Here is a 27156-nt window from a genome sequence, read left to right as displayed (position 1 = left end):
GCACTGAGATCATAGTACATGTGTGATTTCACCAGTGTAGGAAGGACTGGACTACGGAAGTGCCGTGCCCTTCAGTGCCCTCTGTGCCCAAGAAGAGAAGCTGAAAATCACCTCTCTTTGTGTAGATCCTCCAGTCTCACGCTAATCTCCTGTGAGCAACTGGTTAGCAAGGGCTCTCTTACATCTCCTAAGAGTAAGAAGTAATTTTCTAGTATGGTGCACTCTAAACTCTAATTTAGAATAAAACTGTTTCCTAAGGGAAACTATCTGCAGGAAGACAACTGAGCTGGAAGAAAGCATTCTTTCAATCAATGTAGGGAGCTTAGCTTTGCAGGCCTTCCCACCCGACCTGGCCCTGTCCACAATAGGGCTTTGCTCTGTCTTGATTTAATCCATACCTGCAGCTCAGGAGCTGTTTGCCTCCAGGTAAATGCAAGCTACCACTTCTCTTTTAGAAAAACTGTGATAAAATATAACAAAAGATTCCCCATCTTAACAATTTTTTAGTGTACAGTTTATTGTTAAGTACTCATGATCCTCAATTTACAACAGGGTTATGACAATGCACTTTCAACTTAATGGTATTTTCAATTTACGAGGGATTTATCCTGCTATAGCCCTGTTGTAAGTCAAGGAGTATTCTGAATGTGTTACGCCATCGTAAAGTGGAATAGTCATAAATGGAACCATCATAAGTGGGGAACAGTCTGTGTATTCGCACTGTAGTGTGAATCCAGAACTCTTCATCTTCTAAGACTAAAACTTTGTGTTCATTCAACAATTCCCTACTTCTCCCTGCCCCCAGTCCCTGGCAACCACCATTCCACCTTCTGTCTCTGTGAATTCAACCACTCTAGGTACTTCATATAAGTGGAATCGTACAGTATTTGTCCTTTCTTGACTGGCTTATTTCACTTAACATGATGTCCTCAAGTCATTCATCCTCAGATGAATTTAGATGAGTTAGACATGTTTTGTAGCATGTCTCAGATTAGTTAGGCATGTTTTGTAGCACCTGTCAGAATTTCCTTCCTTTTTAAGGCTGACTAATGTTCCACTGCATGCATGCATCCCATTTTGTTTATCTAGTCCTCTGTTGGTGAACATTCTGGTTGCTTCCACCTTTTGGCTGCTGTGAATAATGCTGCTATGAGCGTCGGGAGTATACTAAGCCACCACTTTTTGCAACATAAAGTTTTTCTCATAGATTTCAAAGTCCTAGGAACAGCTTTCAGCCCAGGTTCGAGCTCTAGGTACTGTAAGCTTCTCTCCCTCTGAGAGGTCTGCCCAAGCTCACTGCCAAGGAGCATTAGCCTGAGTGAGCGGGACACAGCTCTGGACCTCACAACATCACAGAGCCCAGATGGGGGTCCCTGCCTTTTCCCTGGCACACTTTGTTTTAAAACAGTAAAAATAAAACATGCTCATGAGAGGGTAAAATGTGGACATTCACTCCCTCCTGTTTTCCATTCCTCAAGGGTCGGCTGCTATTCCATGAATGTGTGAATCTTTCCAAAGCTTTATTCCAAACATATGCAAATGTGTGTGTTTGCTTTGTTTTTTTTTTATAAAAGTTTGCTTTCTCAGTCAACAATGTATATCATCTTTCCATATGATAAAAAGGCATTGAAATATCTAAAATATTCCCCATTTTTATGCTGTTACCAACAATGCCAAATTGAAGATCCTTGTGCATACACGCTTGTGTATTTATGTGAATATTATTATAGCATAGATGTGCAAATGTTGGGTCGAGGTGTGCGTACATTTAATATTTTGATAGGTACAGCCTTCCTGAAGGATTATGCTAATTTATCTGTTAGCTTTAAAGAAAGGTTTCCATTTATTCTTTCAAGTTTAAGGCAAACATTCCAGTCTGTTCCTATTTGATCACTAAATACTTGCCTTTCTCCGAGCCTATACTACTTAATTGAAATCTGCTTGGAAAATCTCAGTTAAGTTAGTAAAATCATCTAATTTAAACAACTATTGTCTGTTTACAGCCTTCGGCAATTTAGTGGGCAAAACTGTAATTGTATATTTCTAAACATGAGAAATTTCAAGATTTCTCCTCTGAGGGGTATCAGGGCATATAAAATCAATCAGGTAAATATTTGCTGCTTTTACTTTCAGGATTACATAAATATATTTTTAAATACCAAGTCTTTTTTGAGAAAACAAAAACAAACTTTTGCTCCTTGATTCTTTCCTTTTCTGATTTTTAACTGTGTGAAAAACTAGAAAGATCAAGTCCTTCAAGGCTTTTATGCCAGTTTGCCTAGGAAAGATACCTGCCCCAAGCCCCAATTTTAATTACTCAAGCCAGTTGAATGGTGTGTGTATGTCAGCCTAGGCAAGCGACTTCACAGTTGTATTTTAAATATGAAGATTTCATCAAATAAGACAAAAAAATTGTTCATGGCATGCAAATTAGAAAATGAGAAATTGGCGGTTCCCATTAGCAACAAATATTCTGAGAAGAGTTTCATGGGAGGAGAGGCCATATACATCACGTTTATAAATATTTTTACTTCCCAGAAAAATAGGAGCTAGGATTGCAGCAGAGCCAAGCCCTGGCAGCCCTTGCGGGCGTCCCCAGGCAGTGCCCTGAAGCCCAGGCTCGCCTTTTGTGCTTCCTGCGTCCGCTCCAGGCGTGTCTGCGCGGTGCGGAGGCGCATCCCCGCCAGGGGAGGGCTGGGAGCGGCCGCACACCCAGCGGAGAGCAGGCTGTCCTTTTAGGGAGCCGGCATTGGTAAATGCTCTGTGGTTATGCGACTATTGATTTGCCTCACCCTGAGGATTCCAGTGGCAAAGTGACCCTCCCTCCTGCCTGTCCCCTCCCTTCCTGGCTCCCGCCCGTCCTCCCTCCCGCAGCAGCAAGATCTGATCGCTGCTGCCCTGCTCTCCTCCTCCTCTCATTCCTCTGCCTCCTGGATTCCTGAAGTTTAGGAGAAATAAGGTAGCCGAGGGACCACATGGAAGTTGTGACAGCTCCCAGCGGCGCGCCCCTTTCGTGTGTGCCAGTACCTCGGCTTAGGAGTTGCCCGCTGACACCTTGAATGAAGGAGGTCCCCTTGCCAGCCAGCCTGCCGGGATGGGCCATTGCTGCTGCAAGCCTTATAACTGCCTTCAGTGCCTGGACAAGACGGTACTTTGCCTTCCCTCTCTCTTCTTCCCCCTCCTCCTTTGCAAGGGCAGAGAGAAAGCCGTGAGCCAGCCACCTCTGTGCCTGTCCCCCTAGCATGTGTGTGCGCTTTGTTGGTGAACAGGAGGCTCCCTTTACTCGTTCCAATGTGCTGAATTGTGAGTGGTGTTCACAGAAACATTTGGTCTCATATACTCTGCAGTGCCTTACATAATTCTGTATTCCTGCAGTCTCAAACGTAACTGTTGCATTTTCCTGAAATAGTAGGATTCTGCTCCAACATCTTGAGATCAAAACTGCCAAGAGATCTTTGGAATATTCTTAATGCATTTTAATGTACCTGTGAAACCTAAGACGTTCCACTGGGGAATTTAGATTAGTTAGGCATGTTTTTCTTCGCCAAGTGCTAACTTTGAAAGTTTACCACTCTTTTTTCAAAACAGCACTCGTTCTTGTAATTTACATTCTTCACATCAGAGAAGAAAGCACACAGTATAGTTGTTCTCTCTGTACTTCTTTGCATCACAGAGAAATGAATAAACATAGAGGTGAAAACTTAAAAAGCCAGAGAGAGTCTGAGGGTGTGTTCAAGTCTTTACAGGAGAAGAATTCACAGCCAGGGAACTGAAAATAGAGTATGCATGAGAATTATATAGCAATTCCAACACAAAGCCTTCCTTCGCTTTTGACATTTGCCTACTCTTGTGAGCTAGCAGAGGGATTAGGATATGCTTTTAATTTCATTGCTAGAAATCTGTTGGCAAGAACTCTTGTCTCTGTGAGATATTTTATTGTCATGCATACTTGGATTTCTCCAAGATGCATGAAATGGGATTTCACAATTGAATTGTTGAAACTGCCTTCTTCCTACCCATGTGGGCATCAGCTATCTAGATAGCTTGAGGTATGTGACCAAGAGAAGGAAAATATATGGCTTAATATACACACTCATCAAAAAGCGGTCACTTGGGAGCATCTTAGTTACCAGTCTGCTTATGAACTCTGACCTAACGTAGGGTTACTTACCACCTAGGAAAATGAAACTGATACCTTAAAAGTCACTTACTAGTTTTGCTCCAATAGAAATAACTACCTCAGTGGATTTGGCTTTGCTACCATGAGTATGAACTAAAATATTTATGTACACATTTATGTGCTTTTAACAAAAAGAAATATAAAGCATTTGTGCTCAATTGTCTGCACATCTAACACTGAAGTGATTAAGCCTTTTGCAAAGTGGTCACAAAAGAGTATTGAAGACTTACAACAATAGTTAAAATAAAAGGGAAAGATTTGCTACATGTAAAACAGTATTATAAATTGCATATTTCTAAATCCTAATGCAAAAGTTTTAGAAATAGAGGCTGTAATATGGAGGACTTTTGGTTTGAGAAAGTATGTTTCAAAGGGAATCTGTTTCCCTATTTTGTTTTAAATTGTTTCCCTATTTTGATTTAAATCAAGTTCTTGAAAATGATTATCCCTATGTCATTCTTGAATTCAGAGATTTTGGAAGATAATTTAATGTTACTTCATCTCTTTAGCAGTATGATGTTTAAGTAACTTTCCAGTGTTTTAGCTTTGAAACTTCCAGTTCTATACAAATTATTTTTTACTGATGAAAACTTTAAAACTTACACTGCTTTTACCAGCTTTTTCATTATGTTCACACCTACATTTCTTTTCTTTTCTTTGCTACATTTCAGAATAGTATTCCCATTTGAAGTTTTATACATATATTTTCACAGGTGCTCTTTTAATGAATTGAGGACTTTCTTTTTAAATTAAAAAACACATTATTTTATGTAGTTGCCGACTTTGCAGAATAACTTCACAGGCAGTATGCCAAAATCATTTATTTAACTGATAGTTACCTATTGGGCCAGGTATTGTGTACTAGGAGCATGATAGGATTCCATTCCAACTTCAAACTCTAGAAATCAGAATTCCCGAATCCCACAACAAAGTTCTTCAATCTCTTAATCAACTCTAACAACCCCAATAATGTTGATACACAGTTTAAAAGAGGCCTGGTAAAATTGTTGACAGAGTTGTTTCTGATTACCTTAAGCCAGCTTAATAAACCTTAAAACAATAAACGTTTCCTCAGAACTTCATATAGATCAAAATAGCAAACTTCATTTTGAGAAATCAAAACAATTTAACAGTTTGATCATAGTGCAGCTAAAGCTGTTCTGAAAAACATGACAGGACAATTAAAGATACTTTTAAAGTAATCAGTTTCAGAGATCTGACTAAAAACTATGAATATTGACTAAAAACTACGAATACGAGGATGCTTATTTAGCATTAATTTATTAGGGGAAACTGGAATCTTGCCTAGAGTATATAACGAAAAAAATTAAGTGAACAAATTGTTTAAAAGCTGTTTGTGCTTACGTATTTCCAACTTATAAAGACCTATCCATTGGAAATATTTATTACTGGTTTACTCTGTGCCTAGTTACTATTGGGACCATCAAATAATTCTTAAAAGGCATGACCGGCCCTTATGTAGTTTACCAATAATTGGTTTGGTTGTATTTCTACCTTTTCCAGAGAACTTACAAGTGGATAGGCAACAATAACACACACAGAACAATTAAACATTAGCACAAGATGGAGTATAATTAAGTGAAAGTTATGTAGTACTGACCATACCTGTTTCTGGAATTTAGTGAAAGGAGAAGTCAGGCTAGAACCATAGGCAAGGTTTCTTGGCAAAAGTGGAACATGAATTACACTTTGAAGAATGGGTGGAATTTTATTAAACTAAAGAGAAGGAATGTATTCCAAGCAAGGGGCACGTAAGGAAAGGTCTTTTAGCCTCATTTTATGAAACATGAGAGGGGCAACCTCATGGTAAACACAGTGGGAGATATGTATCGTGCATAGGGAGTGTGGGGAAATTTCCAGCGTGAAAGCCAGACCCAGGTTTTTTGTTGGTTGATTTGTTTTTTGTTTTGTTTTGTTTGAGACAGGGTCTCCCTCTGTCACCCAGTCTGGAGTGCAGTGGTGTGATCATGGCTCACTGTAAACTTGAATTCCCAGATTCAAACAATCTTCCCACCTCAGCTTCCCAAGTAGCTGGGACCACAGGTGTGCACCACCACGCTCAGCTATTTTTTTTTTTGGCAGAGCTGGGGTCTCGCTATATTGCCCAAGTTTGTCTCAAACTTTTTGGCTCAAGTGATCCACCCACCTCAGCCACCCAAAACGTTGGGATAATAGGTGTGAGCCACCATGCCTGGCCAAAGACCCAGGTTTTTAAACTTGAGCTAAATAAAAAGTAGGGATCTATCTTGGGCTTTTGAGCAGAGATACAGTCTGTAGAAAGACTCGTCTACAGGTATTTGAAAGGAATGATATGACCCAGATGGATCCCAAAGAGCCCATTCACCTACAGACTCAACCTGGTCCGGGATGAAGCCAGGAGCTCTACATGCACAGAAACTCCTCATCCATAACCTTCCTGAGCTGATGATTGTTAGAATTGTTGAGTTATTAAGAGGAATAAACTAGATGTATAAACTAGAATATGAGCTTCCTTTTTAACTATACAAAATATAACTGATAAGCAAACGATAACAAGCCTGATAAACATGTTATTTCTTTTTAGAGTCAAAAGTCTAGCTCATAAGAAGCCTTGATGCGAATGGAATCTGAGCCAGCGAGTTGCTCTATAAGAATCCAGTGGCCTCAAAGCCCTCTGGGTTCGTCTCCCATATCCCCGCTCCCCTGAAATGTTCCTGGCCCTGGTGACTGCCTTTCCTAAGCTCCCTTCACTGTCCAACTCCTCTTGTAATGGACCTGTTATTCCTCACACCGTGTTATAGATTCAGTCCAACAGCAACACTTGCTGCTTTAGGTATGGTCCTGTTCCTTTAGGGGTTAATTTGCGTATCTCTACCCTAGCCTAGATTCTAATCTCAGAGGCTAGTCTTATTTACCTTGTCTCTAAATTCTTGGCAGGGGTGGGAGTTGGGAGAGGCACCTTACTGTTCCTCCCAGGTATGTGTATGTGCTCTGACAGTAATAAATTTGGGAGGGTTATTAGAGGAAGATAGAATCCAGAAAGGTCAAGAAACTTCTTAAGTGATACACAAATGGATTAAAACGCAGGCAACTGGCTAATTCTCCTTTCTCCTGCACTTACTCTGAGACCAGAATTTCCCAGCATGACTTCTTTGGATCAGCATTTCATCTCCTTGGCCCCATTAATCTCTGTCCTTTGCCATTGTTCATTAGTAATGCAGGTATGGTGTGATAGTCCCTTATTAACTACAGCCTCTTGGGAAAGCTAGATGTCTTTTTACCCAGTGACTCTTCCCCACATGCACAAAAGCAAAGGCTGAAATTATGCATTTGTAGTCATTTTGATTTCTTCTAATACACGGTATGACTTTGCTCGTTTTTCATACAAGTAGACACTGAAATGTATTGAAGAGTATTACATGGGAAGGATACATTGTTTCTGACAAGCCTATATGAAATTTCATTTCACAGCAGAAAAGCAGATCGTTATACAAAAAACACAGAGGCCCTAGTGTTAATGATATGTGAAAGAAATAATACTTATTGATTAACTCAAGGCATACTATCAGTGCTGCTTTAAAGCTATAATAACTGAAATGAAAAACAAAAGGTCAGTCCACCTGCCATGGGATTTTTCCACAGAGCTTTATATATTATGGATCTGGCCAATCTTCATAATATTAGTATTGAAAATGAGTGCGATAGCCACAAAAGGTGGTATGAAAACAACTCAGATACTTGCATTTTGTTGCTGTTACCTTGCAGCTGGTTCATTTTGAAATACAAAAGAGAGTGTTTTCCTATGAAGATGAAGTTCTACCATGTTGATTTTAAACCCTGATTTAAACTCATAGAACCCTAGGTAAAAAGTAACAATGTTTCTGAGAAGCGTAAAAAAGCCTTTAACCTTTTTGCAATTTAGTGTGCATGTGTGCCACATTTGAATTTTTTAAATTCACAATTTTAAAAGATCTGGAGGTTTCCTCAAATACCAGAATTCTATAGATCTCTTATTTAATTTCCTGTTGTGGTTCGATTCTTTAGCTTGGGAAAAAATGGCCCAGCTCACAGGGTTGGATTTTCTTGATCCACACAGATTTTAGAGCAGGCTAAAAATATAGGAAAGATTAGTTGGGAGTCTTTGGGCTTACGTATATCTTTTTAAATTTACATATATATGTATTTTCTTTTTTTAAAAAAAATCAGGTGGGAAAGAAGGAGCTGATGAAAATGCTCAAATCTGCAGTGAGTTTGATGAAATTGTCCTCAGTACCCCATGTAGCCAACCAAGAATTCCTGCAGGGAATTTCATAGACCAGAGGGGGAAAGTTAGAAGGAAAAGGGGCCCATCTGATGGGCTGACAGAGGTTCCCAAAAAGTCCCAGATGCTGTTTTGCCTGGGGTGCTCTCTGCATATGCTGCTGCTCTCAGTTTAAATCTCCAAGACAGCCTTGCCCTGCTGGGTCAGATCACAGTGTTCTGTAATTGTTCATCCATTTACTGACTCTCTGGAAGTCAAGTTTCTTGAGAGCAGAAATGTCTGCCAGGCACATAGTAGGCACTCAGTGAGTATGTGTTATTTGGTATACATTTCCTATTTCTGGATGAATTGGGGTGAAAGCACCTCAGATTTACCCAGCGTTCAGTTTTAGTAGTAAAGAGCTGTTCTGTTGGTTTCTAATTTGAGGAGTGGCACAGGTGGCTGACGCCCAAGCATAGAATCACACGGATGATGCTAACAAGGACAGGCGTTTTCACTTCCCATTACCACCAGCTTCACAGGGTAGCATCAACCATCAGAAGAGATAACGCCCATTGACCACACATGTTAAAATAACAGAGTATGGCAGGCTTGCCTGGACTTTGGCCACACATCCGATTGCTTGAGGTTAATGGGATGATTAGTGGGTTGTCTGCTTTGCAAGGCTGCTCTAGCAAGGAAAAGCGAAAGGCAGTATCTCCCCGAGTTTGTGAAAATTCTTAGATTGGGAGCCATGTCTAAAAAGAAGTGGAGGCTTCACGGTAGCAGACTTGCAGGGGTATGTTTAGGGCAAGACGTACAGGGAGTGAGTTGGATGTTTCATGGGAGTAACTTGTCTTGCATTCCATCTGTGAATAAGAGATAGACCACGCCAGAATGAATGGAGAACTCAGCGTGCAAAGGAGAGCGGTGCATGAACAAATGAAAGAGGTAGCTAAGAAGGCACAGCTGTTGTTTTGGGGCTTAGATAAATGTTCTTAAAGTGTCAATTTCCAGTTAAGCCTGTCATAGAATAAACAGAATTTTAGAGGAATGGCCTTGTTAGGCTTTACGATTTCTGGACTATATCACCAAGACAGTTTGGATGATTAACACTGAGTTCTATTTTTAGCCTTCTTGAGTGAAAACAGGAGCTCATGTACTTGGCACTCATTAGGAATTTTCCACTCATCCCCCATTTAGAGAGGCACTGATTTAACCCTGGGCCCTTAGAGGAGGCCTTGATCATATTTCAGTCAACCCACAGTGTCATCACCCAGACCAGGCATAGTTTGGGGAATGGAGGGGAGTAGTGACTTGAGATCCTTTCCAAGGGAGTCCTGGGTGTTCAACAGAACCTAAGGGCCTTGAAAGATCACACTGGATTCTGTTGAACCATGATGGATGGAGGAATAACTTTTTGAGGCAAAGAGCAGTAAATGGAAGATTCCTTTAAGTTCACTCTTGCCTAAGGAACAGTGTTCCTGCAGTCACAGCTATTGACTCATTTCATTGCAGGGTGGCACTAACGTCATTCTGGTTTGGCTTGCAGGAAGCAAAAAGTAACTTACTTTATGCAGAGGATTCATAAATTAGAAGAGTTGATATCATTTCAGAAACAAGCACTTACGGAGGAAGGGCTGTCGCCGCACTGCGCAGGCTGGCCTCAGCGAGCCAGAGCAGAGCTGTGCCAGCATCTTCAGCAGCAACATATTCAGAGGTCATCAGACAGCATCCTTCTAGAAGCTGGTGGGAAAAACTAAACAACTACTCTCTCAGAAGTTATAGCCCAAGTAAGCTGTACTGAAATGGGTCCAGACGCTGGAAACAGACTAATGTGCAACTCACAAATCAACACCTAGGACACAGACAGGCAGTTCAGGCTGTGGAGTGGGATGTGAATGCAGCCAGGGCATTGTTTCATTGAGACAGAGTAGTCAGGAGCGGACCCTGCCTCTCTCCCAGTCAGACATGAAAAGCTTCATGGTAGTAAGTGCTCAGATCCAAGCCAAGGCTCAGTGCAGTTTGGATCTTGTTGTTGCTTCTATCTAAGCATGGCTAGGAGGGGAAATCTTGGCGTGCTCGTGTTTGATGAAGAGTGTGGACGATGGGTGGAAACTCCTGCCTTTGCCATTTCCTGGTGGGTTGTGCAGGGGCCAGCCACTTCACCATAGAGTCCCAGTTTCCTCCCCCCATAAAGGGAAATAAGACCCGGGACGCTCTGGACAGTGTCTGGAGGAGTACATGACATAAAGGGCTTACCTAACATTGTGCCTGGACTACAAGAGCGTTTGGTGCTGGACAGCATGAGTCACCTGTAGTAATTAGTAAATGATACTTAACCAGAACTTGCCAGAGTTAAGTTATTTTCCTTGACATTTTAGTCATCAGGTTTGTTGCTTATCTTTGGCAGCCAACCCTTCCCTGGAAAGCCATCTAATGACTATAGTTTGGAACTGGCTGGTTTTAGAGCCTGAACTTGCAAAAGGGTGGATGGGGTCATTTTCATTGGGTCTTCGTGATCTGTTTTAATAGTCTCGGCTTCCCCAAATGGAGATGGTACAAGGTCTCTAATCTCACTTCTATTTCCTTTCCACTTCCTTGCCTCTCTCTCTCCCCATCCCCTTCCTTCCTTTTCTTGCTTTTTTTTTTTTTTCATTCTCACTTGGTTTCCATCAATCTTATTTGTGTTTCTCCTAAAGCAACAGATGGACAAGGAAGGCCTGACCACAAAACATCAGCATCAGCTTTTCACCAAAGTGATTCAAGTCTGAAGGTCTTCATCAGCAGTCTCCCTCATAGTCAGCGCCATACTGAAGAGGCCTGTCCCTCTCATAGGGCCTTCCAGCCACTCCTTCCCCACAGGCCTGATTCTTCTGTGGCTGGGAGTGTGGACTGATTTGTTATGATGTGAGAGATCCCCAGGGCATGACTCTGTTAATGTCCAGCAGGGGCCATGACAGGGAGCTGAGGGAAATGTTGGCTTTCAGTTAGAAATTAGAGTTCATTTGTTGTTTTTGTTATGTTCTGATTGTTCACTGCCTGGCCTTTGCAACTCTCATTGCTCTGAGAGTGAACACTGTATAATGCTATTTCTGGACTGATAAGCATACTATTTCAATTCTCTGGCTGTGTTTAGAGAATTATTTAGGAATGTGTTTCGGAATTAGAGAATATGAGTATTCAGAATTATTCTTGGAAGTAAAAGCAAGTTAGTTGTTCCACTAGGTTAAGATTATTTCAGGGTCAATACCAAAATTAGCGCTCTCCAAAATACCAAATTTGCTTAACCTACAGGAACACATTGATTGTCATCTGGCCATATTATGCTGCTGTTAGAATGAGCATGTCATCCCTGTGATCTGTCTGATTAGAACATGTTCCCTGTTCTGGCTTCTCCAATCTCTGAACCACATCAAAAATTAAGCAAAATTAGGGCAGACCAGGAAGGTGCTTACAAAAACAGAGCATAAGGCCAGGCACGGTGGCTCACACCTGTAATCCCAGTACTGTGGCAGCCACAGATTAGACAGATTGCTTAAGCCCAGGAATTTGCGACCAGCCTGAGCAACATGGTGAAACCTCATCTCTACTTAAAATGCAGAAAATTAGCTGGGCATGGTGGCATGCATCTGTAGTCCCTGCTACTTGGGAGGCTGAGGTGTGAGGATACCTTGAGCCTGGGAGGTGGAGGTTGCAGTGAGCCATGATCACGCCACTGCATTCCAGGCTAGGTGACAGAGCGAGATCTTGTCTCAAAAAAAAAAAAAAAAAAAAAAAAAAGCATAAGACTGATAGGCAAATTCTACATGCATTTAGATAATTAATATGGAAAAGCCCCTATTATATATAGGATGTTATCCAGTTGCAAATGAAATAAAAGGAAACAGAAATATAATAACAACTTACAGTTGTATGAGCTTGCTAAGTGCTGGACGCTAACTACATCACATACATTAATTTAATCCTCATGACAACCCTGCATAGTGGGTGTGGCATTAGAGTAGGAATATTGAGATATAGAGTAGGATTGTGCAATAAAATACATGCTCTCAGATGTAATTGTTAACTCTGAAATGCAGGGAAAACAAGGATGCTATGGGCTGGGATGGAAGGAGAGAACTTCAGAAATGAGATGGGAGGTGTCCGTTGGGTCTGTCTTAGTCTCTTTGGGATGCTGTAACTAATATCATAAACTGGGTGGTTTATAAACAACAGAAATTTATTTCTCACAATTCTGCAGTCTTGGGAAGCCCAAGATCTAGGCTCCAGCAGTTTCAGTGTCAGGTGCGGGCCACTTTCCCGTAAACATTAGTACCTTCTGGCTGTATCCTCACACGGAGGAAGGGGCAAGGCAGCTCCCTGGGATCCCTCTAATTTTATTTGTGAGGTCTCCACCCTCATTACCTGATCACTTCCCAGAAGCCCCACCTCCTAATATCATCATCTTGGAGGCGAGGATTTCAACATGAATTTTAGGGGGATTTAGGGGACACATACCTTCAGACTATAGCAGGGTCCATTTCCCTCGGACACATCTATTGCTACATTTTCTTAAGGAAACCATTAGCTAATAATTTTTGACTCCCACAATGAAAATAGCTCTCAGCGTATTATGAAATAGAGTTTTATTTTTGACATGATGAATATTATGACACAGCTTAGCAAATGCCCTCTGGATAACCCGAGACCCTCCCACCAACCCAAAGCAGCACACTTGTTCCCCGTATCTAAAAACAGCACACCAGAAACAATATTGTGAGAACGGTCTGGTCACATTCCACACACGTCCTTCAGAGGTGCTGAAACCAAAGGCAACGCTGGTTCAGGAAGAAAGAACATTCTCAAGGCCCCGATGATATTCATGCTAGGTATTCGGTCCACATTTTACTCACAATTCCCTCTCTGGAAATCGGTTTGCTTCGAGAGTCCATTCTACAGAATGACAGAGACTTTCTTTGAAGGCCTGTATTTTTGGTATCTCAAACTTGAAGAGAGTTTATGTAGCACATCTTTTCTGGTAATTGTGAGTAATAAAATCATAATATGCTGTTTATGGTGACTCAATAACGCAGATAACAAATTCAGCACATCTTCAACTACTTCCCTACTTTATATCAGAGGATGTATTTGATTTGAAAACAACTTAGCAGTCATTTAGTTATATGGGGCATTTTTGGCACTAAATGGTATTTCAAGTGTGAGATTTCCTCTTTTTTCATCTGTTGATGCTGACAGTGGAACAAAAAACTTGGAAACCTTAAATATTGTTGTTGGTCGTATTACAAAGAGAAATGTTTCATGCTAAGCCTTCTACCCTGATCTTTATTATTGATTAAGTAGCTAATCATGTATGGACAAAAGGGTAAGTTTAAAAAAAATTTGGTAAAACAAGCATGTGGCCCTCAGAGAAATATAGCACAGACTTTTTTAATGATCGGAAATCTCATAGTAGTGATAATAATAAACACTGTATAATAATATATGACAATAGATTAATGGGTGGGACATAAATTTGCAAAGAATTAATGCAAGATGATGTACAGGAGTGTAATCTAGACAAAACACAATCACGGGTATTATTAATATTATAATGCAAGCTTTGCCATTTGAATGGGATGCAAATGAATGAGTCAGACTTGACTTTGTAAGTTTTTACATGCTTATATAATGTGAAAATTATCTCCTTAAGCACTAGACTTATAAATATTTGCTTAATACGATTCATTAATTAATCATGTGAAAGTGCTTATCTAGCATAAAACTAGGGGACTCTCGGTATCCGTTTTGTTTTTTCAGAATGAAAGTGCCCTTGTGAAAGAAAAAGAGCTGTCAATCGAACTTGCAAACATCAGGGATGAAGTTGGTAAGTAGGGCATTGAAAATGAGGAGCATAAAGAATGTCTTTTCCTGATTCCTATGAATGTGTAACAAAAGCAATTACACCTCCTGTAATAAGCCAGTGCAAACCTGCCTAGATGAATGAAGTATCTTACCCAGCACAGTGGTGGGCTGCTGTAGCCTTAGCGGGGAACCATAATTTTCACGTCTCTGTTGTTATAAAGACAGCTTCCTAACAGTTCACAGTGGAACTCATCAGGCCTTGACTCTGCTATTTGCAGACGGCAGCTCATACATCAGTCTGCATTGATCCATCTGGGTCCCCTCTGATAAAATGAGGTGCTGTCTGCAAGATGCAGATGTTCCGTGGCATCCTGCCACTGTCTACCCTGTTGTGAAATACTCTGTGATCTAGAACAAGGTCAAAAACACAAATCTGGTTGGATTAAAAATATGAGAGTCCATGTTGAAATTTCTAATCTTTGGCTGATGAAACGGTTTGGTTCAGTCTGGACCATAGAGACCTTACAAATAAAATGACCCCCAGACCCTGGGGATGTGGCTTTCACTGTAGGCCAAAGACAGGACCAGGTATTTGCCATGTTCTCATTGCTTGATCCCATTTTCCCTCTTGACCGTCTGTTATTCTCTTTCCCCAGGAATCAGTCAGCAAAGCTGAAACACACATGCTCTGTTCCCATTGCCCGCTATTCTCTTTACCAGTGAGCACTTCTCCTCCATCTAGTGTGGTCCTGGGAGCAGCCCACCATGTGCAGGTGTGGCTTCCTCCATGAGTGAAGGGATTGAAGCAATCCCAGGTGTCCTTGGCAAGTAGCCAACCATGCAGATAGGCAGAAGGCTGAACTTTCCCAGGGACCACAGCCCCTCGGGTGTGCAGTGGACAGAATAGTGAGATCCAAGCATAGTTTTCCCCAGCCTTTGTATTCCTCTCTCCCTTTGTTAAAATGTTTTCTTTTTCTCCCCTGTGAGTTCTGTGACCTCTTTTAACGTTGAAGTAGGTCCGCAATGGTCTCTTCTCCTCTCTAAGGACAGCAGGTGCTTGTGGGGAAACAACAAATAACAGGCCCCTTCCCAGCCTTGCTGGTGTGTGATCTGGAGCAGCAGGACCCTGCTACTGCTGCAGGGACACCTACACCCGGACACCCCTTCTCCCTCGCCAGGAGAAGCCCAGGGGTTGACGCCAGATGTAGGCTTCTTCCAACAGTCAGCTAGGAAAGGCAGGGCATGAGGAGCCCTGCAAAGCTGAGGTCCATGGGAGCCATATCTGACCTGGCTGGAAAGAGGAGCGGGAGGGGAGAAAGTGGCCCCACGCCCCGCAGACTCTTGCTAGAGAAGTCTCATCCTTCCTTTTTGCCATTGTTGTTGTTTTCATGGAGATTGAGCCTAATTTCTATTTGTTGGGTATCACCCCAAGCAGCATTCACAGTGACAGCTCCAGTGATGACCTCATTGCCAAGACCTCCATGGTTGAAGCCTCTTTGCCCCTATCTGTTTCTTCATCAATTTGGCCACCCCTCATGATCCAGATGCCCACATCTGGCCTCAAAGACCTGTGTTGAGAGTGGCCCCCACTTTTTCCTGAAGGAAAGCTCCTGGTACACTCACTGGTGACCCTGCCCAATGCCAGGGACTGTTTCTATTCTTCTCTAAGGAAGGACTCACCACCCTTCACCCGTGGAGCCATGGGTCCCATGTGATTGGCTGCCCCCCTGTGCATGCACACATTGTACACGCATGTGCACACACACACACACAGAGCCATCCTCCTGGATGACTCCCATGGTTCCTTTAAAAGGACCTTCTGCCTCCTTCCCCACTGATGGAAACTACCTTATCAAAAAGGATTTTTTTAATCAAAAAAATCCTCACCTGATGAACTGCAAAGACCCCCCCTCTCCACTCATCCGCTTCAGGGCCTGTCCTCAGTTAGAGGTGACTCTGAGGCCTCTCCTCCTCAGCGAAGCTGCCAAAGAACAGGTTTCACCTCTGCTGACCTTCAGGTCAGTTCCTAGGGGATGTGGAGGGGAGACAGCTGGGAGACCTTGCCTCATCCCCTTCTGGAATCTGCCCCTCCCCACCTTGTAGAGGTAGAGACCCTTGGAGATGGCCCCTGATGACACTGTGGGGGCAGCTCAGAGGCCTAGGGTAGAAGTTCCAAAATTCTCAATTCATAGCAACCACAGTGTCTCAGTAATTTTTTTTCACAGTATCAAGGCCAAATAAATACCTCACAGCTCTATTTAGTAAGGAGGTAAGTCTAAGCCACTTAAGTGTGTATGTTCTAACAACTTTGTGGCCATTTGAAAAACTGAACATAAATGGGAAGAAAACAATATATTTTTGTTTTATTCTTAAGGAACCACAATGACTTGCTTGTGATTGGGCCCCACACAACGTCTCAGACCTTGGCATCTGATTGGATAAGGCTATCCTTGCATCTTGTTTCACACTGATTTTCACTGCATACTTTTTATCACAGCAGCAGCCAAAACCTCAGCTTTGCAAAGATATGATATCATGAAAAGGGATGAAGTGTGAGCTAGTGATGAGCTAAGGTCAAAACTCTGAACCCCCCAAACCAGGAGTTCACATGGTATCCCCCAGGGAGGCAGCATTGGTGTGTTTCCCTCAGAAATATTAGTAGAAGAAACCCTGCAGTGCCCTGTGATTTGCTGCAGTGGCCCAGGGTGCCTCAGCACACAGTTTGCAAACCACAGGCTTGGGGACACTTCCCTGCCCTCAGTGGCCGAGAGACTTGAGCATGAGGAATGTTGGGTCTTCAGAGACTCAGGAACTGAAAGATGCTTATGAGTTATAGTTCAGCTAGAACAATGTGCAGTGTTACCCCCTGTAATTTATAGCTCCTGCCTCCTTTCTTCCTCTTTTAGCAAAATATGTTGGTCTTAGTTAAGGGAGTGATAGAAAAGCATTGAATTATATGAGGGCTGTCGAGTCTGTAGCCCTGAAATGCTATAAGCCAATCCCTGAGTATGCTTCTCTTTGAAATAGATGAGTTTCTGGGGGGTTCCAAGGCTTGGCAGTTCTGAGCTTGGGCTTTAGGTTCAGGTGGGGCAAGCTGGTAGACCTCTCTGTCCCACAAGTTCCCCTTCATAAAATGGAAAGTCAATTAAAGAAGATAATGCTGATGAAGCACTCCGTAAAGGTGACTCTCATAATTATCCGGTATGTAGCACCTTGAACCCAAAGATAAAAGATGGAAATTTCCACTCCAGGGTGGATTTTTCCCTGGAGAGACTTCTGCACTCTCCATGGGCAAGCTTTGGCTCTGGGGGCCCTGTGTCCCGTGATGCAATTGGGTTGGGTGCCGGGTGTGCCAAGTGCAAGGCTGCTTCTCTCTGTGCTTTCCCGAAGCTTCTAAATGCAGCAGGCGCTACACAAGGATTACATTGGGTTTTAGGCTGAAATCTTATTTGATTTCTGCCTAAGTGCTAAGAATAGAACCAGAATTACCTGCCAGATGAAAAAGCTACTGGAGGGAGGGCGGAAGGCCTTGGCAGCACCACTGCCTGGTTCCTTCAGCCCAGCTTTCATCCCCAGCACACACTTCTGCAGCAAGCACCCAGTCCGCAGCTGAGATTGCACTGGTGAGAGAAGAAAGACGGAGGGGAATGTGGGGATCAACTGTCAACCGTAAAGCGCATAAGCTCTGGCTTCTTGACGTGCAGTGTATTCTCTTGATGGGAGAAGAGCATTGAGCATGCAAACCTGGCTTACAGAGAGAGTAATATGGCCAGTCCCTTCCACTTAGCACCAGCCCTGTCCTAAGTTAAGGCTCTTGTCAGCTGAGTCTAATGGGAGCTGGAGGTGGAGGGATGTGGGGGGACATGGGGGAGATGGAATTTCTAAGGCTCTGAATTCAGACAAGGAAGATGGGAAGAAGGTGCAGAAAGTCAGAATAGTTAGGTGTATTTATTGCACATTCCAGAACAGGACTGCCCTGTCTCCCAAATCTAAAAATTGCTGCTTAAACTGTTTCATATCCATTAAACTGCTGCCCTAAGTTCCACCAATATCTGTTAATAAATAACCATCCATTGTCCAAACTTTTGAGGTGAATAAATGCAATCAAAAGCTTTAGCATCTGGACTGAACACAGTGGTTCACACCTGTAATCCCAGCACTTTGGGAGGCTGAAGCAGGTGGATCACCTGAGGTCAGGAGTTGGAGACCAGCCTGGCCAACATGGTCAAACCCCGTCTCTACTAAAAAAAAAAAAAAAATACAAAAAATTAGCCAGGTGTGGTGGCGGGTGCCTGTAATCCCAGCTACTGAGGAGGCTGAGGCAGGAGAATCACTTGAACCCGAAAGGCGGAGAGGTGACAGTGAGCCGAGATTGCGCCATTGTACTCCAGCCTGGGCGACAAGAGCAAAACTCCGTCTCAAAAAAAAAAAAAAAAAATCTTTAGCATCTGGTCAGAATCAGCTTTGTCTGTGTTCACAGGCCTGATGCATATTAGAATCACCTGCAGTGCTGCCCTAGGCAACAGAATCAAACTATTTGACAGTGAGGCCTAGGACATTTTTTTAAAGCCCCCTTATTAAGTACAGTGAAGTTGGAGATACACTGAAGGAACAGGGAGTTTGATTTGGGCCAGGGACAGGGTTGAGGCAGGGAGTACATCATTTGGGATAGGCCCAGGAAGGCAGGATCCCATCATGGGGGCCCTGGGCAGCAAGGCAGGCCAAGGGAGAGTGGCACAGGTGGGTGTGGAAAGGTGCAGAAAAGGAAGATGCGAAAGACAAATTGTACCTGTTTGGAAATTATACAGAGGCTGGCCTGGCTCCTGAGAAATGGCAAGGGATACCCCCTTCCTTCACTCCTGCCTCCTTCCTTCACCTTTGCCTGTCTGCCTGGGGGACTCAGTCTTCTCAAGTCAGCTACCCTCCTGGTTAGATGGACTTTGGGGAGCTAAGCGTGGAAAGTAATCCCCAGTACATTTGCCGACACTGCCATTTATAGCTTCCCATTTGTGACATCTCTGGTGGTATCATGACTGAATCTTCTAGAAGGTCTGTAGTTTGCATAGTGCCCTCTGCCAGAGACTTGACTTGTGTCTTCACACACTGGAAGATAATCTCCAGTCGTTTTTAAGTAGGAATTTCCTGGCAATTGATTTACAAATAAACCTTGAGAACGTGCCCTAGTGAGTGCTGTTTTCTGATGCGCGGGGTGTGGAGGGTTTCTCCATACTGACGGCCAATTCTTCCTCATCAGCTGAGTGTCCAGTGATTCCATTCAGTTCTGACACTTAAGGACCCAGTGTTAGTATACATTCCCAGGTTGAGGGCTCAGTCCCACCTCAGAAACCAGTCCTAAGTATCAGTGGCCACCCAAGGTTCTGTCCAATCTGCTATAAACTCAGAGGTTCCCATAACTGCCTCCTTAGGTTTGATAATTCACTAGAATGATGCATAGAGCAAGGTATATGGCAGGGGGCGAGGTGGCGAGTTTCCATACCCTCTGGGTGCACCATCTTCCCTGCACTTGGTATACTCGCCAACCCCGAAGCCCGTTGAATCATGTTCAGGAGTTTATATAATTCTGGCCAGGCACAGTGGCTCATGCTTATAACCCCAGCACTTTGGAAGGCCAAGGCAGGTGGATCACTTGAGGCCAGGAGTTCAAGGCCAGCCTGGCCATGGCGAAACCCCATCCCTACTAAAAATACAAAAAAAATTAGCCAGGTATGATGGCAAGCACCTGTAATCCCAGCTACTCGGGAGGCTGAGGCAGGAGAATTGCTTGAACCTGGGAAGCTGATATTGCAGTGAGCCGAGATTGTGCCGCTGCACTCCAGCCTGGGCGACGGAGCAAGACTCTGTCTCCAAAAAAAAAAAAGAGAGTTTATATAATTCTATCCCCAGCCTCTTCCTCTCCCTCTCTCCCTGGAAGTTGTTGGGTGGGACTGAAAGTTCCAATCCTCTAATGACTTGTTCCTTCTGGTGACCAGCCCCATCCTAAAGTCAAATAGGGACCCTACCCTAAGTCACCGTTAGCATAAACTCAGGTGTGATTGAAAGGGGATCATTATGAGTCACAAAAGGTAATCCTACCACTAGAAAAACTCCAAGCATATTAGAGACTTGTGACAGAAACTGGGGAGAAGGACCAAATATATTTTATACCACACCCAGACCAGGTCCTACAGTCATGGAGAATGAGTCACTCATTTAGCGAGGTTCTGAGCACCTTGTATGGAGCAGGCAGGGAAGTCATAGGATTTTAGGGCTGGTCCAGACCAGAGTGACAGTACCCTATCCATTTCATTTTAGAGATCAGTCTACAGACTTGTTTCAAAGATCTTGGCTAAAGCTGGGACGTATGCAAAAAGCACCAAAGGAAAAACTTTGTTCTCCTTAATCTCAGTCCATTCATGCATCCAACAGCTATTTCTTGAGCACCTACTTTTTGCCAGACACACCATGGGTAGTGCAGTAGGTTATACCCTTTAAAGGGGCGCCCCTCTGGGTCAGGGCTGAAATGCATCCATGTTTGAGCCACCCCCAAGCCCTGTGCCCTGGCATGAGGCTGCCGCCACTCAGAGGAAGGAACACTTTTTCCCCAGATTGCACAGAGGTACTGTGCGGGCTAGACTGACCCGATGCTTAGTACTAGAGATTCTGTGGTGCATAAGACTCAACTCATCTTCTCAATGAGTTTACAATTAAAGGCTCTGTGAAAGAGGTGCTATCTACTGTGGACCTCATATGCTAAGATGCAGATAGATGCCTGTGGGTGGGGGAGGAGAGTACAATCATTGGGCACCTACTAACACCTGCTGCCCCCAGCAAATCTGCCCTGCAACAGTGGTTGCCATGACCACTTCCAGACACTGCCCATTTTGCACACCTAAGGACAGAAAGAGTGTTTCCCTATTTCTCTTTCTATGTATCAGAGTCTTCATACTTGTCATTTCATAGCCGTAAAATGTTCTATAGTGTTGAAAAACTATGAAAGTTCCTTTTCTTTGAGCATTTGGATTTTTACCATTTTTTGCTGTTATGCAACAAGTATAGTGTTTGCAAATTACTTTTTACCTCTTTTGTTCTTTTCTTGGGAATATATTCTCAAAAGCACTGACTGATAATTTTGGGAGGATTTTACATTTGTCCCAAATGTATCTGTAATGCAAAATGTGTTGGATATTTATTCTGTAAATCAAGATTATGGTGGATTTCATCTTAGTGTTGCTAGGGTTACCTTATAAAGAGGAAATTGAATCTTCTCTCTCTCCCTCCCATGCACACACACATACACACAAATGAGAAGAGACACATAATATCCAAGTATATATCAGGGTGTAGTTTAGGACGGAGCCTTTTGTGGTTCAAGAGTAGAGTCCCTATGGAGTGATTGAATTTGCTCATATTTGTGTTACATTGTACATGTTGATTATCCACAGTTCAAAAATCCAAAATCTGAAATGCTCCAAAATCCAAAATCTTTTGAGCACCGACCTGATGCTCAAAAGAAATGCTGATTGGATACTTTAGGATTTCAGATTTTTAAATTAGGGACGCTCAACTAGTAAGTATAATGCAAATATTGCAAAATAAAAAAAAATCAGAAATGTGAAATGCTTTTGGTGCCAAGCATTTCAGATAAGGGATACTCAACATGTGTTTCCTTGGAGACAGGGCACTCTGATGTCAAAAATGAAATCAGATCAAGTTAGATTTTAAAGAGTGTATGATGCATACAAAAGAATACGTCATGAACTGGGAGACCTCAAACCAAAAAATGCCACTACAGCAGTTGCAGCACAGTTTCTAGAGCATAAAGGGGGAATATTTTGACTTTTTTCATGATTGGCTGTCATATATTTTTTTAAGGCAAATAGAGCTATTTGGGCTGATTCATCTGTAGCTGATTGGTTTGATTTCATTGAATCATGCTTATAAAGACCAAAAGCTTACTTCTGTGTTTTGTTTAGAGCTAGGATAATTACCTGTTTGCGGAAATCAGGGTGACTTAAGTTTTGGTTACCTGGCTCTAGGTGGTTGGCCTTGGGGTATCTAAACGGTGGTCTCCATTTTTATTGTTTTTTAAATGCTGGTCATAAAGGATCTCATCCTCAACTCACCCTCCATGGGTGATAGCTTTTGTCTGTGGGGTTTTCGGGAATTGGGTGTGTCCTTGGAAAAGGCTTCCCCAGGTGGTGGTGGTTGTGGGGATTAAAGGGCATTTTGGATCCCCAGGAAACCAGAATCCAGCACCACACCCAGGGAGGAAAAGCAGAGATGCTAGAAATATATTTAATATTTGACTTTTTAATCGCATTTAAAAATTTTCCAGAAAATAAAATATGACCCTTGACTTTTCTGATGGAACACCACACTCCAAATTCCAAAGTCGAATATTGAATAATTGAAGAGCACTGATGTATTTGTAAGCACTGAAATCGGTTTATAAGATGCCCTTCCTCAGAAAGGATTATCTCCTTTCGAGATCGTATGCCTCAAGTTTTGTTTACTGCCATCAGGTGGATGTTTAAGGTTCTCTCCCTAGCCAAGCTGAGAGAGAAAATGACATCACAGTCACATTGTGACTGCCTTATTAGAAAACCTGAGTCTTAAAAATCAATATGAATTAAACAAACTCCACCAGACAGAAAACATGCAATGCAGCGGTGAAACAATGGAGCCTTCCGGCTGGCACCCCTAGCTAACCCTGCTGCCCTGCCAGTCAGACTGGAAGGCCTGTTGAAATGTGCATGAACCAATGATGCTTCCCCAGCAAAACTCCTGTCATGCTCTTTCCTGGGGTTGCTCAAAGCTGTGACTATCTGAATGTGGTGTGAAATTGGCTCTTAACTTTGAAGTTCTCAATCACCCCAGCTGCTGGCTTCATTGGCCAGAACTAAGTCACAAGGCAAATTTAGCCACAATGGAAATGGGGAAATGTCTTTTTTTTTCCCCTTGGTGACCTTGCCCAGATATTGCCCAATTCACCTGCAGCTGCCCCCAGTCCCCAGTACTGCTGGACAAAGCTGCCTCCTGCGCCTGTGCCCCTTTCAGAGCTTGTGACAGCCTCTGTTCTTGGTGTCCCCACCCAAGCCAGGCCACAGGTTTTCATCTTCCTTCTGAGTTCAGATTTAAGATGGACTTTGCTTTTTTATCTTTTCTGAACACTTTAAAAATACTTAAAATGAAATATAGTTGAAAAACAGAGTGCTCTTTTTTTTTTTTTTTTTAAGACGGAGTCTCACTCTCACCCAAACTGGAGTGCAGTGGTGTGATCTCGGCTCACTGCCACCTCCGTCTCCCGAGTTCAAGCGATTCTCCTGCCTCAGGCTTCCTAGTAGCTAGGATTACAGGCACGGGCCAGCACGCCTGGCTAGTTTTTGTATTTTTAGTAGAGACGGGGTTTCGCCATGTTTGCCAGGCTGGTCTCGAACTCCTGACCTCAAGTGATTCGCCCACCTCGGCCTCCCAAAGTGTTGGGATTACAGGCGTGAGCCACTGTGCCTGGCCTAAAGCACTCTTTCTAGCAGAGTTTCTCAGGTATTGTACAGAAATCCAAATAGTTAAATCCATGTTTTGATTAAGGTCAGTTTATTGAAATATAGCAAAACAGTACCTGAATGTTTTCTGTAATATAAAATAAGATATAGGAAAAAATTTCGAGAGCTTGCTATTAAGGTATGGTAGGAATCTGTGGCAGTGAGCACTGAATTATTATTTATTATGTTCTTAAGTTATTGACTAGCATGCATTTTTCAGTATGCTCTCATTTATGACTAGTAGCCCACACATACACACACATACAGTGGAAGGTATTTGTGAGATGATTTACCGTTCATGGTTATCCAAAAAAATTATCTTCTGGTCTTAATGATTATAATCCCTTATAGTTACACAGTGCTTAGTACCTCCAAGCTCTTCCATATGACATGTTTTATGTATTCAAACAGTAAAGTAGGTATTGGTATCCTTATTTTATACATAAGAAAACTGAGGGTCAGAAAGAGTAAGTGATTTCCTAACAGCATACAGCTGGTGTGGGAGAAAAGTCTTAAATTCTTCCCACATACAGTATCTAAGTTCACCAAAGCATTCGCACCCTGACCACCAAGTGGTTTTTTTTTTCCAATTTTTAATTTGATAAATTAAAATATCAGATAAAATAGTTGTTACTCCTAACTCCATATGACTTCTACACAAAACCATGATAGATGCTAGTATAAATCTGTCCAAACATGGATTATAACACGGTGTGATTTAATTGGTCCTAGACTGTATCCATTAGGATTGGGTTCAGGCATGAATAACAAAATCCCGAAACAATGCTAGCTTAAGGCAGCTGTTCATTTGTCTCTTACATAAGAGTCAGAAGGTGAGCGCTGAGGGAGCAGCTGTGGTTCTGCTCCCCATCCTCGGGGACCCAAGCCCCGTACAGCCACTGTCCTATGACCGCAAGGAGGAGGACCATGATGTCCCCCCGACCACGGTCCAGTGTGACAGTTGGTGTGACAGTCATCACGTCTATATTCCAGGCAGCAGGCTGGAAGAAGGAATGAACAAAGAAGCAGAGAAAGTGGGTCTGCCCTCTCTGGGGGAAAGTGTCCAGGAACTGCACTTGACTATACATCTTTTTGGCCAGAACTAAGTCACAAGTCAAATTTAGCCACAGTGTAGCTGGGGAAATGTGCTTTTTTTCTGTTGGTGACCTTGCCCAGATATTATTTTATTACTATGGAAGAAGGGGAGAATGTGACTAGCACCCTATGTCATAGGTCCTCGATTGCCTCAACAGTTAGATGGGAATAGTAGTCCTGTCGTATGTAAGTATGAGGTAGGTGAGGGCAAAGGATCTAGCAGAATGTTTGGAAGAATAGTGGGTGCTCAGTGTGTGTTAATTCCCTTAAATTTCAGATTAGATTCTGCTATTTCCTCTCTCACCCAGCTTTAAAGAAGCTGACTCAAAATTAAGAAACCAGCAGAAAAAATAACGAACCTTGGGATCACAAAAAGAATGTACGTCTTCTGATTCATAAAAATATCTGTTCTAAGCACACCAACTAAAAGACAGAGTTTGTCAGATTGGATAAAAAAAGAAAAGCAAGACTTGGCTACGTGCTGCCTAAAATAAACCCGCTTCACATATAAAGACACAAATAAGTTAAAAGTGAAAGGATGAAAAAAATATATACTATACTAACATCAATCAAAAGAAAATTGGAATGTCTATATTCATATCACACAAAGTAGACTTCAGACCCAGGAATATTGCTAGGAATGAAGATGGCCATTACATAATGAAAAAGAGGTTGATTTACCAAAAAGACGTAACAATACCAAATACCTACATGCCGAACAGTAGAGCTTCAAAACACATGAAGCAAAAATTGATAGAACTGAAAGGAGAAATAGACGAATCTACAGTTATGATTGGAGACTCCAGAACTCCGCTCTGAGTAAGGATAGAAAAAGCAGGCAGAAAATCAGTCAGCTGTAGAAGACCTGAATAACGCCATCTTCCAACTTGACCTTACTGACATTATAGAATGCTCTATCCAACAGCAACAGAATATGCATCTTTTTCAAATACATGTGAAACATTTGGCAACACAGACCATATTCTGAGCCATAAAACAAAAGTCAACAAATATAAAAGAATTCAAAGTATACAAAATGTTTTGAACTGTAATATAGTCTATAAATCAATAACATAAAAATATCTGAAAAAAATCTCCAAACATCTGGAAATTAAACAGCATCCAAATAGCACATAGGTCAAAGAGGAAACAAGATAAATTAGGAAATATGTCAGATTAAATAAAAACACAACATATCAAAATCTGTGGAATGCAAAATTCTCTCTGATTAGCAGAGTTGGATCTTCTCATTCAATTTGCCCAACAATATTTAGGGGGCACCCGAAATATATACCAAGCTCTTTCCTAGGTAAGCTGATGGTGTGGTGAGGAGTATTGTTTGAAAGAAGGTTTAGATTTAGTAGGTTTCGTGTACTGTCCGAATTTTTTTTTTTTTTTTTTTTTTTTGAGATGGAGTTTTGCTCTTGTTGCCCAGGCTAGAATGCAATGGCACAGTCTCAGCTCACTGCAACCTCCGCCTCCTGGGTTCCAGCGATTCTCCTGCCTCAGCCTCCCGAGTAGCTGGGATTACAGGTATGTGCCACCATACCCAGCTAATTTTTTTTGTATTTTTAGTAGAGACAGGGTTTCACCATATTTCGCCAGGCTGGTCTCAAACTCCTGATCTCAGGTGATCTGCCCGCCTCAGCCTCCCAAAGTGCTGGGATTATAGGCATGAGCCTCCATGCCCAGACTACTGTCAGAAATTTGAGAGTGACAATATAGCTTCAAATAAAATTACTGATTTCCTTGCACAATGGACAACTCAGCATGACTAGGTCTGGGAATTACCTGCCCCTCTTATAGGAAAATAGTATCAGTTCTAAGCTGGGAAAATTTCAAACCAGTGATGTCAACTGCCATGATTAGATTTTATTCCAGTAAATATAATTTTCTAAAGTCATTTTAGTTTCTATCCCAAACAGGTGCTTACCCATGCATAGTAATATCAATACTGCAAACTCCCTTAAATGTACCAGAGACTGGGTTTGGTTGCCATGGAAAATACATTATCAGCTACAATTTCACAAAACTGCTACACTTTGAGAAAATGATTCATTCCAGTTGGCAGCAACCTATTTTTCGATATTTATAAAATTCTTTTACATCTATATGCATAACACTTTCTGGTTATTTTATGTGGAGGTGTTTGTTTTGTAACCCTTTAAAATGTTTACTCTTTTATGAATAAAGATAAAGATAACTTTTTTCTGATACATGCTATTATTTTTGAGACAGAGCCTTGCTCTGTCACC

General features: G+C 42.3%; 1 protein-coding gene across 5 annotated transcripts in view; it reads left to right on the top strand.

Moving 5' to 3' along the window:
* Positions 1-27156, top strand: part of MTUS2 (microtubule associated scaffold protein 2) — a 690072-nt gene that overhangs the window by 608911 nt on the left and 54005 nt on the right. For 4 of the 5 annotated variants that reach the window (XM_030818580.1, XM_030818583.1, XM_030818581.1 and 1 more), the window contains one exon: positions 14220-14286. In XM_030818580.1, coding sequence (XP_030674440.1) covers positions 14220-14286 — 67 coding nt within the window. Of the gene's footprint in view, positions 1-2729; positions 3149-14219; positions 14287-27156 lie in introns of those variants that run through there. The other variant, XM_030818584.1, reaches the window with a different exon arrangement.

This window comes from Nomascus leucogenys, chromosome 9 (genome assembly GCF_006542625.1).
Source record: "Nomascus leucogenys isolate Asia chromosome 9, Asia_NLE_v1, whole genome shotgun sequence".
Lineage (NCBI taxonomy): Eukaryota > Metazoa > Chordata > Mammalia > Primates > Hylobatidae > Nomascus > Nomascus leucogenys.
Note: the sequence above shows the minus strand (reverse complement) of the source record. Positions and strands in the feature narration are given on the sequence as shown.